This window comes from Pseudozyma flocculosa (genome assembly GCF_000417875.1).
Source record: "Pseudozyma flocculosa PF-1 unplaced genomic scaffold scaffold00001, whole genome shotgun sequence".
NCBI lineage: Eukaryota > Fungi > Basidiomycota > Ustilaginomycetes > Ustilaginales > Ustilaginaceae > Pseudozyma > Pseudozyma flocculosa.
The window spans coordinates 863,369-877,698 of NW_006920869.1; the positions used below are offsets into that span (position 1 = coordinate 863,369).

The 14,330-nt window shown below is 65.2% G+C and overlaps 7 protein-coding genes across 7 annotated transcripts in view; 3 read left to right on the forward strand and 4 right to left on the reverse strand.

Annotated features, from left to right (window-relative positions):
* Positions 1-162: 162 nt before the first annotated feature.
* Positions 163-2,489, reverse strand: PFL1_00306 (uncharacterized protein; the record flags this gene model as incomplete). The annotated part of the gene is made up of 2 exons (XM_007877803.1): positions 163-2,313; positions 2,433-2,489. The coding sequence occupies 2 exons, from the start codon at positions 2,487-2,489 to the stop codon at positions 163-165; spliced, it is 2,208 nt and encodes a 735-aa protein (XP_007875994.1).
* Positions 2,490-4,982: 2,493 nt separating this feature from the next.
* Positions 4,983-6,092, forward strand: PFL1_00307 (uncharacterized protein; the record flags this gene model as incomplete). The annotated part of the gene is made up of 2 exons (XM_007877804.1): positions 4,983-5,293; positions 5,414-6,092. The coding sequence occupies 2 exons, from the start codon at positions 4,983-4,985 to the stop codon at positions 6,090-6,092; spliced, it is 990 nt and encodes a 329-aa protein (XP_007875995.1).
* Positions 6,093-6,758: 666 nt separating this feature from the next.
* Positions 6,759-8,570, reverse strand: PFL1_00308 (uncharacterized protein; the record flags this gene model as incomplete). Its single annotated transcript, XM_007877805.1, has 2 exons — positions 6,759-6,899; positions 7,017-8,570. 2 exons carry the CDS (start codon positions 8,568-8,570, stop codon positions 6,759-6,761), a joined length of 1,695 nt encoding a protein of 564 aa, XP_007875996.1.
* Positions 8,571-9,199: 629 nt separating this feature from the next.
* On the forward strand, positions 9,200-10,033 carry PFL1_00309 (uncharacterized protein; the record flags this gene model as incomplete). Its single annotated transcript, XM_007877806.1, has 2 exons — positions 9,200-9,868; positions 9,968-10,033. The coding sequence occupies 2 exons, from the start codon at positions 9,200-9,202 to the stop codon at positions 10,031-10,033; spliced, it is 735 nt and encodes a 244-aa protein (XP_007875997.1).
* Positions 10,034-10,123: 90 nt separating this feature from the next.
* On the reverse strand, positions 10,124-11,622 carry PFL1_00310 (uncharacterized protein; the record flags this gene model as incomplete). The annotated part of the gene is made up of 4 exons (XM_007877807.1): positions 10,124-10,216; positions 10,345-10,447; positions 10,583-10,945; positions 11,033-11,622. 4 exons carry the CDS (start codon positions 11,620-11,622, stop codon positions 10,124-10,126), a joined length of 1,149 nt encoding a protein of 382 aa, XP_007875998.1.
* A 540-nt stretch (positions 11,623-12,162) lies between these two features.
* On the forward strand, positions 12,163-13,490 carry PFL1_00311 (uncharacterized protein; the record flags this gene model as incomplete). Its single annotated transcript, XM_007877808.1, has 3 exons — positions 12,163-12,630; positions 12,734-13,016; positions 13,132-13,490. The coding sequence occupies 3 exons, from the start codon at positions 12,163-12,165 to the stop codon at positions 13,488-13,490; spliced, it is 1,110 nt and encodes a 369-aa protein (XP_007875999.1).
* A 218-nt stretch (positions 13,491-13,708) lies between these two features.
* PFL1_00312 (uncharacterized protein) overlaps positions 13,709-14,330 on the reverse strand; it is a gene marked incomplete at both ends in the record, with an annotated part of 961 nt that continues 339 nt past the window's right edge. Inside the window, 3 exons of the mRNA XM_007877809.1 lie at positions 13,709-13,790; positions 13,891-13,922; positions 14,030-14,270. Coding sequence (XP_007876000.1) covers positions 13,709-13,790; positions 13,891-13,922; positions 14,030-14,270 — 355 coding nt within the window. The remainder of the gene's footprint in view (positions 13,791-13,890; positions 13,923-14,029; positions 14,271-14,330) is intronic.

Sequence of the window (14,330 nt, forward strand, 5' to 3'; positions counted from 1 at the left end):
GATCGGCTCTGTCTGCGTGGCGGAGGATAGCGATGACCGGTATGAGATCGACACGACGACAGGACGAGAAGGACGATAGAGTACAGGAATACAGGGGCGTCACGGACATGGTTGCCGTCGGAAGCAGAACGAGGCGGTCAGCGCACTGACAACGCCGACGCCTCAACGGCCGCTCTGGCTCTCATCGAGAGCGACCCAGCTAGCGCCGAGCGGGCTGTCGGTCGCGCGGCTCTCGTTCTCCGACGCGTAGTTGGCCGGCGAGGCGGCCCCCCTGCTGCTGGGCGCGGCGCCCATCCACAAGTCCGCGGGACCCGTGCCGGCCCGGCTCTGCGCCGACGCCGAGCCGAGCGTGGTGCGACTGTCGCTCTGGCTCGACGAGTGCTGGCTCGAGCTGAGCAGCGGACTGGCCTCGACGCCGGTCTCGTCTCCCTCTGCGTCGACATCGACCTCGGCGTCGCCGTCGTGGTCGCCATAGGCCGAGGAGGTCACGCTGCTAGGGAGGCCCGAGCCGGATCCGAGGCCCGAGGATCGCTCGCTCTCCGGCAGGCTCTGGGCGTCCGAGTCGCGGGTGTCGTAGCCGGCCTGCGTCGCTCGTCGCGCGACCTGGTTGTCCTCCAGCGACGTCCTCAGGTGCGACCTGGAAGCTGGTCCGGGGCCCGGTCCGCCAGCATACCCGCCCCCCGCGCCATCGCCCGACCGCGGGGTCTGGCCGCGGCTCGCTGCCCAGCCACCCGCCGCGGAGAAGGCGTGCTCGGCCCGACCGATGAGGCCCGCACGTCGCAGCGAGAGCTGGCGGCGAAGTGCCAGCACAATGTCGACGAAGCTCGTCGGCAGCATCGACAAGAACGAGTGGGTGATTGCGAGCCAGTAGGCCGAGACGGTGCGGGTGCCGACCGTGTACGACGGCTTCAGGCGCCGTTTGGGCGACAGAAGCAGGTCGCTGACCTTTTGCAGGACCGGCGCCGCAGCTGGCGAGCGGTGATGCCACTGCGACGAGGTCGAGGCAGACCGCGCCAGCGACGGCCGCGTCGAGGATCCTACCATCGTAGACGAAGACGAGAGAGGCGCCTGAGCGTCCGAGGCGGAAGCAGGTGATCCACCGAGCAGCGAGCCAGAGTTGATCTCGACGACTGTGACGCGAACATCGCGCTGCTTGGGAAGGGGTCGGCCGGCATCCCTGGCCTGACGCCGACCGGAACCGCTGCCGCTGCCAGCGTTGGAGGCGACCCGGTAGCCGGCCTTTGAGTTCAGCGAGTCCTCCTCGCACTCGCGACGCAGGCTCTGAACGCCAGCAGCGAAGCCTTGCGCGACCACCGATAGCACGCCTTGACGGGGCAACGAGGTCCTCGAAGCTGGGCTCGAGACCAGATTGATGACGGCTGCAGGGAAAAGATCGGTCTGGTCGTCGGATCGGTTCGGCAGCGAGCGAAGGAGCGGGAGGAGACTGCCGAGGACGCAGAGACTCGAGACGACATGCTTGTCGAGCAGCTCCGATGTGTGGTCTGGGCTCAGCCGCGACATGGGCAAGCTCCCGACGCTCGTCGCCAGGCTGGAGGTGGACATGCTCCTCGAGCCGGCCAAGGCATCGTCCTCGGGCGAGAGGAAGCCCAGCGCGTTGACGACGCCCGCGATGCTGACATTCTCGCCCGGCCGAGCGTACGGATCGCCTGCGCTGGTGAGCGGGTACCTCAGGCTGAGTGCCGCGTTGAGCGCGCGGATGAAGGGCTGCAGCGATCCGGTCGGGTCGCTCGTGTCAAACACGACCGCCTTGACATAGCCGCGAGAGCTTGGTGGGATGTGGGTCTCAAACTGCGCCAGCGCCGACGACGACGACACCGAGGCGAGGACGATGAAGCCCATGCCCGAAAAGTGGAGCGCCATGGAACGGCCGATGGGGGTGTCTCCGCCGAGGACTATGACTGCTTCTCTCCGAATTCCGTTCTGCGTCCGGATCTTACGGGTACGGCGGTTGCTGGCCACCTGCTTGCGACCGAGGCCGGGTAGCCAGATGGCACCGCTCAGGTAGGCAGCCCTTGTGCCGAAGCCGAGGACTAGGACACCACCGGCGACTGAGAGACCGCGCCGGTGGTCCTTGATCCATTGGTGCACAATCTCGAGCGTGCTGGGCGGCGGAGGCGGCGGTGGTGCGGGCGGTGGTGCCGACATTGGCGAAAAGACCTCTTGCACTTTGCCTGTGAGACCTTCGGGCAGCGATGGCAGGTTTGGTAGGGGCGGGCCGTACTTGGTCAACTGCGTGTAGAGCGCATCGTAGTACTCGTGCACCGTCACCGAGATCTTGTGCGGGAGCTCCTGCTGTGGGCGTGCAAACCAGGCAGGGTATGGGAGAATGGTGGATGCGATTCTATTTCAGCGTGGCTGAGGGTAAAGGCGCGGTGCTCGTCTGCGGCCGCCATTGACTTGCAGTGACTCACCAGGTTACGAGGAAGATTCTCCTCGATGAGGTCTTCGATGTCGCTCAGGGAAGGCATACTTCTGTGATGATGCTGCCGGCTCGAACAGCGGGACGCGGGCGGTCGGGGATGTGACGCGGCGGGCCGGTGGTGGCGATAAGCGGGACTAGAGACGGCGTGCCTTTGGAATGGCGGGTGCGACGGGCGGTTGTGAGCGGGGCCAGGATGGAATGAAAGGGATGAGAGGGGATTGGGGAGAGTCAGGCCCAGTCCGAGGGGCGATGTGTGACAGCCCGGTGTTGGTGGCGGTGGTCGTCAGGGGGGGTGTAGGGTCGAGGTGGGGTTGTGAGCTGGTCAGGCTAGGGTCTCGACGCTGGCGCACGCCATCCGCTTGTTGGCTCTGGGCCGGCTGCGCGCGCGCGCAAGAGGGCGGGCTCTTGTGAGGCAGGCGGATGAGGCAGGCCAGCACGTAGGCTCAGGCCAGGCCAGGCCAGGCCGGACTGCTTGGAAAATCGGGCCGCCCTCATGCCTCCACACGCGGGAAAGGCGCTCACCCACCAAGCAAGCAAGCAGATGGACGGGCCACCAACCAAGGCAACCCGGGCTAGGCTGGGCTAGCTGGAGCCCCTTTTCAGGAGGCCATCTTGAGCTCGAGCTTCCACCTCTTCATACCAGCGCCCTTGCGACGAAGAGAGCTGATCAACGCCAGCCTGACCTGCCTCATGGGCCAGGACACGACCGACTGCAACAGGCCTGAAAGCAGGCCGCCAGCGTACGAGTCAAGCAAGTGTCGTAACACGGCCGATCCGCTAGCCATCGGCAAGCGTCCCGATGGCCGCCTTCCCGATGGATGATGGCAGGTGGTTCCTACTCGGCCGGGCAAAGCCTCGTGGGCCGGCCTAGCCTGTTGCCTGGCCTGGCCACGCCTTCCGCAAGCACAGCCAACGTGCAGTCGAGACGACGTGCGGGGCGGACAGCAAGGGGGCATCTCCCGGCTCCTTGGGTGGCGCGGCCGGCAGGTGGAGAGGCAGGGTGCGCAGAGCGTGCAAGGCCCCGCCCAAGACGATGGATGGGCCGGCCCGGCATGACTCGGTCGAACTCGCCCGCCCGCTCGACTCGACGGTCGGCGCTCGGCCTTTTGGGGCCGACCGACGTGGCAGCGCTCGCTCCGCCAGGCCTGCCTGCCAGCTCTCCAGCCTCTGGCCCGCCTTGCCTGCTCGCTTGCTTGCTTGCTTGCTTCTTTTCGGGCCAGCCGTGCGCCATTCTACAATTTCCCTCTTGGCGACGCCAATGTCGTCGTTTCGAAGGAGATGCAGCCGTGACATGCTACACCGCCAAGCGACGCCAATTTAGCGCTCTGTTTGACGACGAGGGGCCGTGGCGACGAAGGCGGTGTAGGTGGATGCAGTGGGGGCAGCGCCGGGCAACGTCGGCGACCCACCAAGCATTCGAGCAAACAAGCAAGCAAGCCAAGAGGCGGGCTAGGGAGCGCCCTATCGGCCATCGTTGGCCCAGTGGAGCTCGGGCGGGAGTGCGTGCCGAAGGCTCGGAGGGTTTCCCCTTTTGCCGTGGGCCGCTCTGGTTGCAGAGCGCGAGAGAGAGGGAGAAGGCGCGACGATAAGCAAAGAGATGGCCTGCCCCTGGCCTGGCCATGCGAGCCTCTAGCCTGCCAACAGGTAGCAGCGGAGAAGCAGGCGGGCCAGGCAGGCGGCAGATCAAAAAGAACGAAAAAAAAAAGCCGCATGGGGGCGGGCGGGCTGAGGCCTCGTTCTCGTCTGGCGGCGGTTGTGTGGTGCGCTGGTGCTGCATGTCTGCGGGCCGACTGGCTGTTGCTCGTGGCCCGACTTGGCGGCGGCCGGACCGCTGAGGCGTGATTAGGCTCCTGTGCGGGCCTCCTGCCTGCCTGCCGACCTGCCTGTCTGCCTGCTGGCCCGCCTTGGCCTGCATCCCAACGCAACACAAAGGGTGGAATGCCGCGTCTCGGTCGGGGTTAAGGCACGACGACGAGAGGGCAGGCGGCCAGGCAGGGGCAGGTGGCGAGACAGGCAGCCAACCAGGCCCACGCACGCAGCAGGCAGGCTAGCTAGGGTTCAGGCAGCAGGGAGCTGCATCGACAGCAGAAGCGGCAGCCCCACTGCTCACCTCTCGCTCTGCCTCAGAGGGCGGGCGGCGTCGTGGACTCGAGGCAAACGTATAACCACACAATCCCCACCATCTGGCTCGACCTGCCTACCTGTCCCTCACTTCGACACCACCACCACCACCACCACCACCATCGCTCGAAGTGCCATCGTGACGGTCGACATCGCCGCCTACAAATCTCAACCTCCCTGCCGACGACCACCAGTCAGCCAGCAGCGCGTCCATCAGGAGCGCCGGTGCCAGCAACGCCACCGCGACCGAGCTCTCCGCCACCGCCCTTCGGCAATCTCTGGACGCGCCAGCCTCCTCTGCGCCCCACCTCGCCCTCTATCTCCCTTTCCAGCATCTCCAGGCGGTGACCTGCCCATCCTATCTCTCACATAGACAGTCTAGACGACCCCTACTGCTCTTCACCTCGCCACAGCAACCATGACCGCGCTTCTCTCGTCGCCGCACGATTTCATGAGCCTCCACGCGCTGTCGGGCAGGTCTCGCAGCCCGGCGCGCAGCTCTTCGCCGCACCGGCGATCTTCTTCGGCACGGCTATCGTCCCCCTCGCGCTCCAACTCGTCCCTAGCCACGTTTGTACCCGCCTCCGCCGCCAGCACCGCCAACACCACCGACGACGAGATGCCTGACGCAGGGGACCAGGAAGCCGACAAGCCCAGCAGGGGCAGGCTCCGCCTTACGCCAGAGCAGAAGGCCAGTTTTGCAGCACACATCGAGGAAAGCAAGAAGAAGTGAGCATCGGCTCAGAGTGTCGGTCGACGATCAACCCTGCATCCGCGCGCAAGACACTGACCTCGGATCCGCTCTTTATTTCCCGGCATCCGTCCCACCCCATCTCTCTCTGACCGCAGGTTCATCTCCGACACCGCTCACCTGCCAAAGACGACCAACATGGGCCTGAGCAACGCGGAAGCGGCGGCAGCAATGTCGCAGAACCGCTTCAACTACAGCAAGAAGGACTTCAGCTGGGACCTCGACGACGATGATGGCGAGAGCTCTGGCGTCCGACGCAAGGTCGCTGTCAAGGACACGGCCGTCTTCCAGATGGCGCTGCCGGTTCTCTACGTTTCGTCGATCCCCAACTCGGTCCTCTTTTTCCAAAAGGTGCTCGGCTTCTCGACGGTGGGCAAGCCGGCCACGCACCAGGCCGTGGTGCGACGCGGTCCCGCCGCCAAGCTGACGTCGGGCACCAACGCGCGCAACTGGTCCGCCGTGCCCCCGCTGGGCCAGGACCCGGGCGTCCGCATCGTCCTGCGCATGCGCCCGCAGGAGTGGGGCGAGCTGAGCGGCGACGGCATGGGCCCGCCGCAGCTCATGGTCGCCGTCAGCAGCGCCGACGACCTGTACAAGGAGGTGTCGGCCAAGATGGAGGCGCTGCGGCCCAAGGGCGACGAGTACTTTCCCGAAGTCTGGTTCTTCAAGGCCAAGGTGCTCAGCAAGCCGCAGAACAAGCCCTGGGGCGCCCGCGAGCTGCACCTGCTCGATCCCGACGGCAACAAGATTGTCTTTTTCAACGAGATCCACCGATGAGGAGCCAGCGCAGCGTCGCCGGCCTGCCCCCTCGCGGCTTCGTTTCACGCCCATGGTCGATCCGCTCTTCAAAGAGAAGATTCAGCATCACCACCACCTCTCATCGAGCTTCCGGCTCTTCAACACCACTCACCTCTCAGCATTGTCCTTCTGGTTATACCCCCTCGTCTCGGCCCAGCGACGGCGATTCGATCCTTGTCACGGCTCCCTCCAACTTCGCTCGCTCTTTTGTCCCAACATCGCCGTCGTCTCGGTGTACCAAGCGGCCATCCAGCCCCATCAGCATCTGTAACATCAGCCCTACCCATTCTCGACTCGCTGCATCCTGGTCCTCAGTTGGCATCATACCTTACCTTTGTCGCGCCCTGCCTATCGAATCGACAACATTCCCACTCTCTCGCTCCTCTTCACCGGATCCGGCTGGCCGTGTGTCCACCAACCCCTTGGCGCAGGAGCGGCTTGGCTGACCTTGGAGAGTGCGAGAGTGACGTCGTCTATTATTCTCTCGATGATCGTGTGTGGACGCTGTGTCGGCGTCTTCTATATGCTCTCGACTGAGTCAATCGGAAATGCGTGTATGTCTGTCTGTCCAAGAAGACGGGTGGCAGGGTCGCCTGACCTCGCGGCGTCGTCGTGCAATGACTGACGGGGCGGAGGGGAGGACTCCTACTCGTAGGCGGGTCGGGAGGATTCGGCGTACTGCTTGGTGCCCATCTCGGTCAAGCGCGAGATGACACGGGCAAAGGCGAAGAGCTCCTCATCGCCCGTAAAGATGGGCGAACCGCCCAGATCGTCCATGGTTAGGCCCTACGGGGTGCGGCAGTGTGCAGAGGAAGCAACGGCAGGGTGTCAGTCGTTTGCGCGTGGAGATCGTACGCGAGCCGTATCTGCGCTCGTGCCTGCGGCCCCCTTACGGCAACTCACCAGGTCGTCCATGAGCGCGCGCATCTGATCCGCCGTGGGCTTGTCCTGCCCCTTGTCGCCGCTGAAGATCTGCAGGATGGGCACTTCGCTGCTGGCGAGGAGCTTGGTCTTGCTCTCGTAGGCGGCGTCGATAAACGTGATGAAGCGGCGCGCCAGGTCGCGCTGGTGCAGGCCCATGCGCGGGACGGCGTCGACAAAGACGGTGTTGAAGCGGCTGCACAGCTCAATGTAGTCGGCCGCCGACTTGGGCGTGCCGCACAGCTCGTCGAACGTGAAGCGCGCCACCTTGGACGTCGACAGGGGCACCTTGAGCGTGCGCCCCCAGATGGTCAGCGGCCGGCTCGCCTGCACGGGATCGTCCGGGTCCGAGGTGAGGGCGTCAAAGATTTTGTCAAACTCGCGCCGGTTGGCCACGTCGAGCGGCGAAAAGTAGACTTTGGACAGGGCGCGGGGTTGCTTGCGGTAGTCGGTGCCCGAGTTGAGGTCCGTCACGCGGTACTGGCGCTTGAGCAGCTCAATCGCCGGCAGGAACGAGGAGCGCTGGATGCCGTTTTTGTAGAGGTCGTCCGGGTGCCGGTTGGACGTCATGACGCACACGGTGCCGTACGCCGCGATGCGCTCGAGGAGGCCGCGGAGGATCATGGCGTCGGCAATGTCCGTCACCTGGAACTCGTCAAAGCAGAGGACGCTGTAGTGGCGCGACATTTCGCGCGCAACGGCCTCGATGGCGTCCGACTCCTCGCCCGCGGGCGCGGCCGACGACGACGACGACGACGACGACGCCTTGGATGACGAGGGCAGCGCCGTCGGGTTCGACATCATCATGACGATGCCCGATGGGCGGTGCGTCTTGGACTTATAGTAGTGGGCGCGCTTGTGGGCCTCGATCATGAACTGGTGGAAGTGGATCCTGCGCTTGCCCGTGACGTTGGGCGGCAGGGTGTCGTAAAAGAGGTCCATGAGCATGCTCTTGCCGGTGCCGACGTCGCCGTAGAGGTAGAGGCCCTTTGGGACGCCTTCGGGCACAGCGATGGGGTGATGGTCATCGCCGCTACCGTGGCCGCTTCCGCCTACAAAGGGGAGCCAGGAGAGCAGCCCTCTTGATTTCGGCTTGATGGCTTCGTCGGGATCCGGGACGGGGCCCTGCTTGTAAGTTCTCAACTCGTCGTGGAGGCCCTGGAGGACCTCTACGATGCTGCGCTGGTGTGCGTCGTCGCGCAGCACTCCGCTGTCGACGAGCGCCTGGTAGCGTGTGGTGGGGTCATCGCGGGGCGCCTTGGCGGTCGAAGTGGCTGCGCTGCGAGAGCGCGAGGATGTGGACAGCGGTCGATGTGGGGAAGGGACGAGGGTGGTGGACCGTCGTGGTAGCGACTTGCGAGGATGCGGCAGCTGTCGTAGTGGTGGTGTGCGAACGCGAGAGGAGTTCGAGGTCGAGAAGGTGGCCGGAGGAATTGTGCCCACGCGACGCTGGCCGGCGATGCGGCGGGCGGAGGGGAAGGCGGCGAGCCGTTGTAGCGCTGCCCGGGATGGTCCGACGTGTGCTGCAACGGGCATGGCCAGGCAGGAAGAAGGATGTGGTAAGGTGCGGAGGGGAGGCGAGGGATGAGCTAAGAAGGTTGTCAAAGGGGCGGTCGATGAGCAGTGAGGTACTAAGATGAGAGCGAGGAGTGGGCGAGGGGAGGAGTCGAAGGGCGAGGGCGAGGGCGAGGGCGAGGTTGACGGGCGAGCGGGCGCCAAGGCCAAGGCTAGGCCAGGCCTGCTGGCCAGGCCGGACGATTCCAACCTTCTCACAACTGCGCCGCCGGTCTCTCGGCGTTTTTCGGGTTGAGGCGGCGCAGCCCAAAAACGTCAGGCGAGGCCCGGGCGCCACCCCCGTCCGTCGTTGCCGGCACAGAGATGCACGCAGGCCGCACCCCTTGACACGCCGCGTCTGCCCACCTGCCCGTCCGGCCCGCGTGCCCAACACCGGCCCCTGCCAACAGGTGGTCGCTCCAAAAACGCGGGGACGCTTTTCGGTTCCGAGCTTTGGCCTTGGTCGCTGGCCTCCACATTTCCGGTGAGCGTGGCTACGTGGCCCGGGGGAGCCACGCTCGGGCGCACCTCTCTCCCTCAACCCCATTCCACCACCGTCCGATCCCGCCACTCACTCTCGATCAAGATCACACACCGTCCGTCAACCCACCATGTCCGAAACAGCCGCCGCACCCCTCCGCTGGGTCCCGCTCGAGTCCAACCCGGAGCTCTTCACAGAGTGGTCCCGCGGCATGGGCCTCGACACCAGCCGGTACACGTTCCACGACATCTTTGGCCTCGATCCAGACCTCCTCCAGATGGTCCCGCAGCCCGTAGAGGCGGTCCTCCTCCTCTACCCAACCACGCTCGACACCGCACAGATGCGCAACGACGAAGAGGCCACCACGCAGGAGCACGGCGCCAACGAGGCCGACGGAGACACGATCTGGTTCAAGCAGACCATCGGCAACGCCTGCGGCACCATCGGCCTCCTGCACGCCCTCTCCAACTCGAGGGCCATCGACGCCTTCCCCAAAGACAGCCCGCTCCGACGCCTCCTCAATCAGGCAAGGCCGCTCGACCCCAAGCAGAGGGCGCAGCTCCTCGCATCCTCAAAGGAACTCGAGTCCGTCCACTCGTCGACCGCCAGCGCAGGCCAGACGGCCGCACCGCAGGCCACCGACGACATCATCCTCCACTTTGTCTGCTTCATCCGCGACAAGGACGGCGACCTCGTCGAGCTCGACGGCAGCAGAAAGGGCCCGCTCAAGCGCGGCATCAAGGTCGACACCCAGGAAGACCTCCTCCCCAGGGCCGCCGCCTTTGTCCAGCAGCACTACGTGAGTCGCGACGTCCGCTCTGGGGCCAAACCGCGCCTCAGGACATCCTCTGACCCCCTGCATGCCTCTCGCCGTGGCATTGCGCCTTCTCCTCTGCAGATGGCCAGGAACCCGAACGAGGTCAACTTCAACCTCATCGCCCTCGGACCGGCCTCTGACTTCTAGCGCCGCCGTTCGCCCGCATCGAGCCTTGCTCGTCCCTTGTTCGGGCTAGTCTTCTTCTTTTTGCGATTGGCAATCATCTCACGAAATCGCCTACAGATGGCCGTCCTCAGCCGCCCTGACCGCGTGTGCCGCCGCCTCTCGGAAGTCGTCGTGGAACGCAAACTCGAGACCGGACTCCCTCAGCTGTGCGCAGTGCAAGTTGCGGTGCAGGGCAAGAAGATGAGGGGGAGACGGCAGAGACGACGACAGTCAGCGCGCTGGCGGAGCAGACAATCTACTCCTCGAGCAGCCCTGGCAACGCGCTCGCTCACAGTTTTGGCCGCATCCTCGCTTCCCGTGCCCTTCATTCGGACGACGATGGGCTTGCTGATGCCATTCTCCCGGACGGCGTCGACGATTCCCTGTGCCACGATGCTGTGCAGATCGGTTCGGCAAACGACAGCCAATCGTGCCCTCCTCATCGTCAGCTCCTGCTGCTCCTTGGCGCACGCGTGGACGGCAACTGCGGTGACGCCCAGTCATGCCGCCGCTGTTGCCGCTCAAACTCACTCGGTGCGCGTGATGCCGCCGAAGCAGTTTACAAAGATCGACTTGACCTCCGCCTGCCTGTTGAGGGTCTCGATGGCCAGCCTGGCATTCTGGCGGTTGGCGCCACCGCCCCCGTCGAGGAAGTTTGCAGGCCCGCCGCCGACGAGGTTGAGGCCGTCCATGGTCGCCATTGCGTTTCCCGCGCCGTAGCCGAAACAGCCGACCTTGCCGACTCGGGGCAACGTGGGCGGCAGGGGCAGGTAGAAGAGTCCGCCCTTTTCCGCCAGGCGCGTGTTGTCGTCGAGCGGTCGGGAGGCGTGGTAGGATTGCAAGAGGGGCTGGCGCGGCACGGAGAAGTCGTCGAATTCGAGGAACGGGTCGATGCTGCGTGGTCGCGGCAGGGTTGCGATGGCTATCAGAGAGGGGCAATCGCGATGGAGCTGAGCGCAATGGAAGCAGGAGACGACTCACACTTCGACCTTGCCATTGGTCTGGGCCAGCTTGAAGGTGAACCAGAGCCCTTCGTGCCGGTCAAAGAGCTGCCAGAACCCGCGCAGTGTCTTCGCCACCTCTTGGTTAGTGGCGCTGTCAATGCCGAGCGACGCGACGAAGCGATCTGCCTCGACCTGATCGAAGCTGTTCGTCGAGCTCGAGGGTATACTGATCTGCCGTACCTCGTCGGGCTTGTCTCTTCGCAGGGCCAGCAGCCCTAGCCCGCCCTGTCCGAGCTGTCCGCCTGCGCCATCGCGGCGGGAAGCAAGAGCGTGTGCCGGGGCAGCCGTGATGGACGGGCCAAAGAAGGATGCCTTCTGGACGGCGCCGGCATCGTGTGGCCAGGGTCGAGGGTCCCGGTCGGCCTGGATGAGCACGGCGAGAGATGCGTCGTTGTCGCGCGGACGGGATGTACCCCGGCTGATGAACACCGCGTCGAGCTCTTTGATGCCCGTCGCGGCGAGAAAGGAGGAAACGTCGGCTGGCTGGATGTGGAACCAGCGCCTGCCGACGGTTCGGATCGCTGCGACGAGCGGACGGAGACGGGCCGGGGCGCCGAGCAGCGACATGGTGTCGAATAAGCAAAGAGGAGCGCGGTGGATAGGTGGGCGATAGGCAATCGTGGGGTGTCGATGAGGGGACGAAAGAGAAGGGAGGGGGCAGCGAGCAGCAGGCAGCGGGCAAGCTCCAAAGCGCCAGAATGATGGCCACCGGCTGCCCCGTGCATCGCCGGCCAAAAGGCCGACTGGCGATCCGCTGCGGGCCAAAGACATACAGTGCGGGGTAAAAGCGCACCGACTTTTGCTATTGCCGAGCGCCGACGCCGGCGCCGCGCCATCGCTGTCGCCACGGCAGCCCGGAATGATGCGCCCGGAGGCGTGTTGGGTCGGGGGCTGGCGGAGGGGGCAACAGGGCAGGCCAGGGCAGGGCAAGCAAGGCAAGGCAAGGCAAGCAGGGGATGCAGGCAGATGCAACGTCGTGGCTTCACATCACCTCTTCCGTCGCCGGCCGGACCGTAGACGACGTCCATCGTCAACCACCTCGACCACCTCCCCGGCTACCCAACCACCGTCCCTCTGCTGCATAACTGGTGGACTTCAAGCCGTTCGATGACGTGGGTAACTCCACCATTACGGCCGCCCTCAATGATCCGGGCACGGGTCTCTGCCTCGCTGCAACGGCGCGCAGGTCCATCGCGGCGGCAAACGTTCAGCACCACGCCGCAACCTTCGTCGGCCGGATACGCTTCGACGCTGCGCAACCTCGCCGCCGGTCCGCACTCCAAGGTCATCGTCCAGGGGTTCACGGGCAAGGCCTCGACGGTGCACACAGCCATCTCAATGTCGATGGGCACCAACGTCGTCGGCGGGACCTCGCCGGGCAAGGGCGGACAGACGCACCTCGATCGGCCCGTCTTCAACTCGGTGCGCGAGGCCGTACAGGCATGCCAGCCGCACGCCTCTTCGGTCTTTGTCCCCCCCGCCCTGGCTGCCGGGGCGGTGCTCGAGGCCATCGAGGCTGAAGTGCCCTTGGTCGTCTGCGTCGCAGAAGGTCTGCCGGCAAAGGACCAGATGAAGGTGAGCATCGGGACGCACGCTGTCGGGTTCACCGCCGCCCTCTGCACCTCGCCGCCCTCACTCACCGGCCGTTCGGGTCTCGCTCGTCTTTCTGCCCGTGCAGATCATGTCGGCGCTCCACAGCCAGAGCAAGACGAGGCTGCTGGGCGCCAACTCGCCCGGATACTGCAATCCAAGGGGATGTCGCATGGGCATCTCGCCCATGATCACCGCCGCTCCAGGGCCAGTAGCCATCGCCTCGCGCTCCGGCACCGTCTCCTACGAGGCCAGCTGGGCCACAAAGCACCTCGGGCAGTCCTACATCCTCGGCCTCGGCGGCGACTTTTACCCGGGCACACGCACCGTCGAGGCGCTTGAGTTTTTCATGAACGACCAGGATACCAAAGGTGCGTCGTGGCTCGTGCCGGGATTCGACCGTCGTTGACTGCCAACCGCAGAAGAACGAATCGGCGCTGACAGACCCACCCCTACCCTGCCCCGTTTCTCGTACACCGACGACAGCCATCATCCTCTGCGGCGAAGTGGGCGGCTCGATGGAGGAAGAAGTGTACGAGCTCCTCTCGTCCTCGTCCTGCCCTTACCGCCTGTCGCCCTCGTCAACCTCGCCGCGGCGCGAGGGCGATGCGACGCCCTTCATCAAGCCCATCGTCGGCTTCATGTCCGGCCTCGCGGTGCCGCCGGGCCAGACTTTCGGCCATGCAGGTGCCATCTGGAGGGACGGCATCCACTCTGCCCAGCAGAAGCAGGACCTCTGGCGGCGCGCCGGCATCCGCATCGCAGAGGCCATCGCCGACGTGGGCAGGCTGGTCGAGGAGGAGCTGCAGCTGCAGAAGCGCATGCTGGCCGGCGGGAATAAGTGATTGGCGGGCATCCTAGCTCAGGAAGAGGCCCGAGGCAGGGTGGGACGACGGGGCGACGTTCCACCGGTGAGCGATTAGAGATGATTGATACGAGGGACGGCCGGTACTGATACAGCGAAGAGATGAAATGCGAATGCGTGCGCCGCAGAGCAGCCGCCGAGGGGGCCAGCTCGTTTCCGTGCAGGCGAGGGAAAGACGTGCGATGCCGTGACCTCGATTCAGAAGAACTTGTTGGCCATCCTCTTGAGCAGGTCGATGCAGTATGGAATGTAGCTGAGCGAGTAGAGCGTGAAGGCCACGCTGCGGTGCCGAGCGAGATGGGCAAAGAGAGGCAAGATGAAAGTCGGGTGTCAGCAGAGCTCGACATGACCGCAACACACCAGCCGGCAGCCGCACTCACTAGAGCACGACGACAAAGATGAGCGAGACGATCTGTCGAGGCGATGACGAGCAGGGGGAGCAGGCGCGCAGTCTCAGGATCGCGCATGGAGCTGGCACGCTCCAGCCCTCACATCACGCCCCTCTTCCCGCATACTCACCGCAGACCCGATCGCAAACGCCGATACCCAGACCATGATGAATGCGGCGATCATGGCTAACGTAAAGGCGATGCGGACCTTCGCAAACATCTGCCGGAACTGCTTCATGAACCCGAGGAGGAACCCCGTGCCCGTCAGCGAGACGACGACGCCGACCGAGTAGAGGATGGCGAACGACACCAGCGAGCCGGTGAAGAGGAAGACGGAGCCCAGGATCGACATGACGAAGCCGATGCCCAGGCTGCGAGGGGCGAGGGACGGAGGGGGGAGGTGGGGGGGGGAGGGGGGGGGGCGGTGGAGG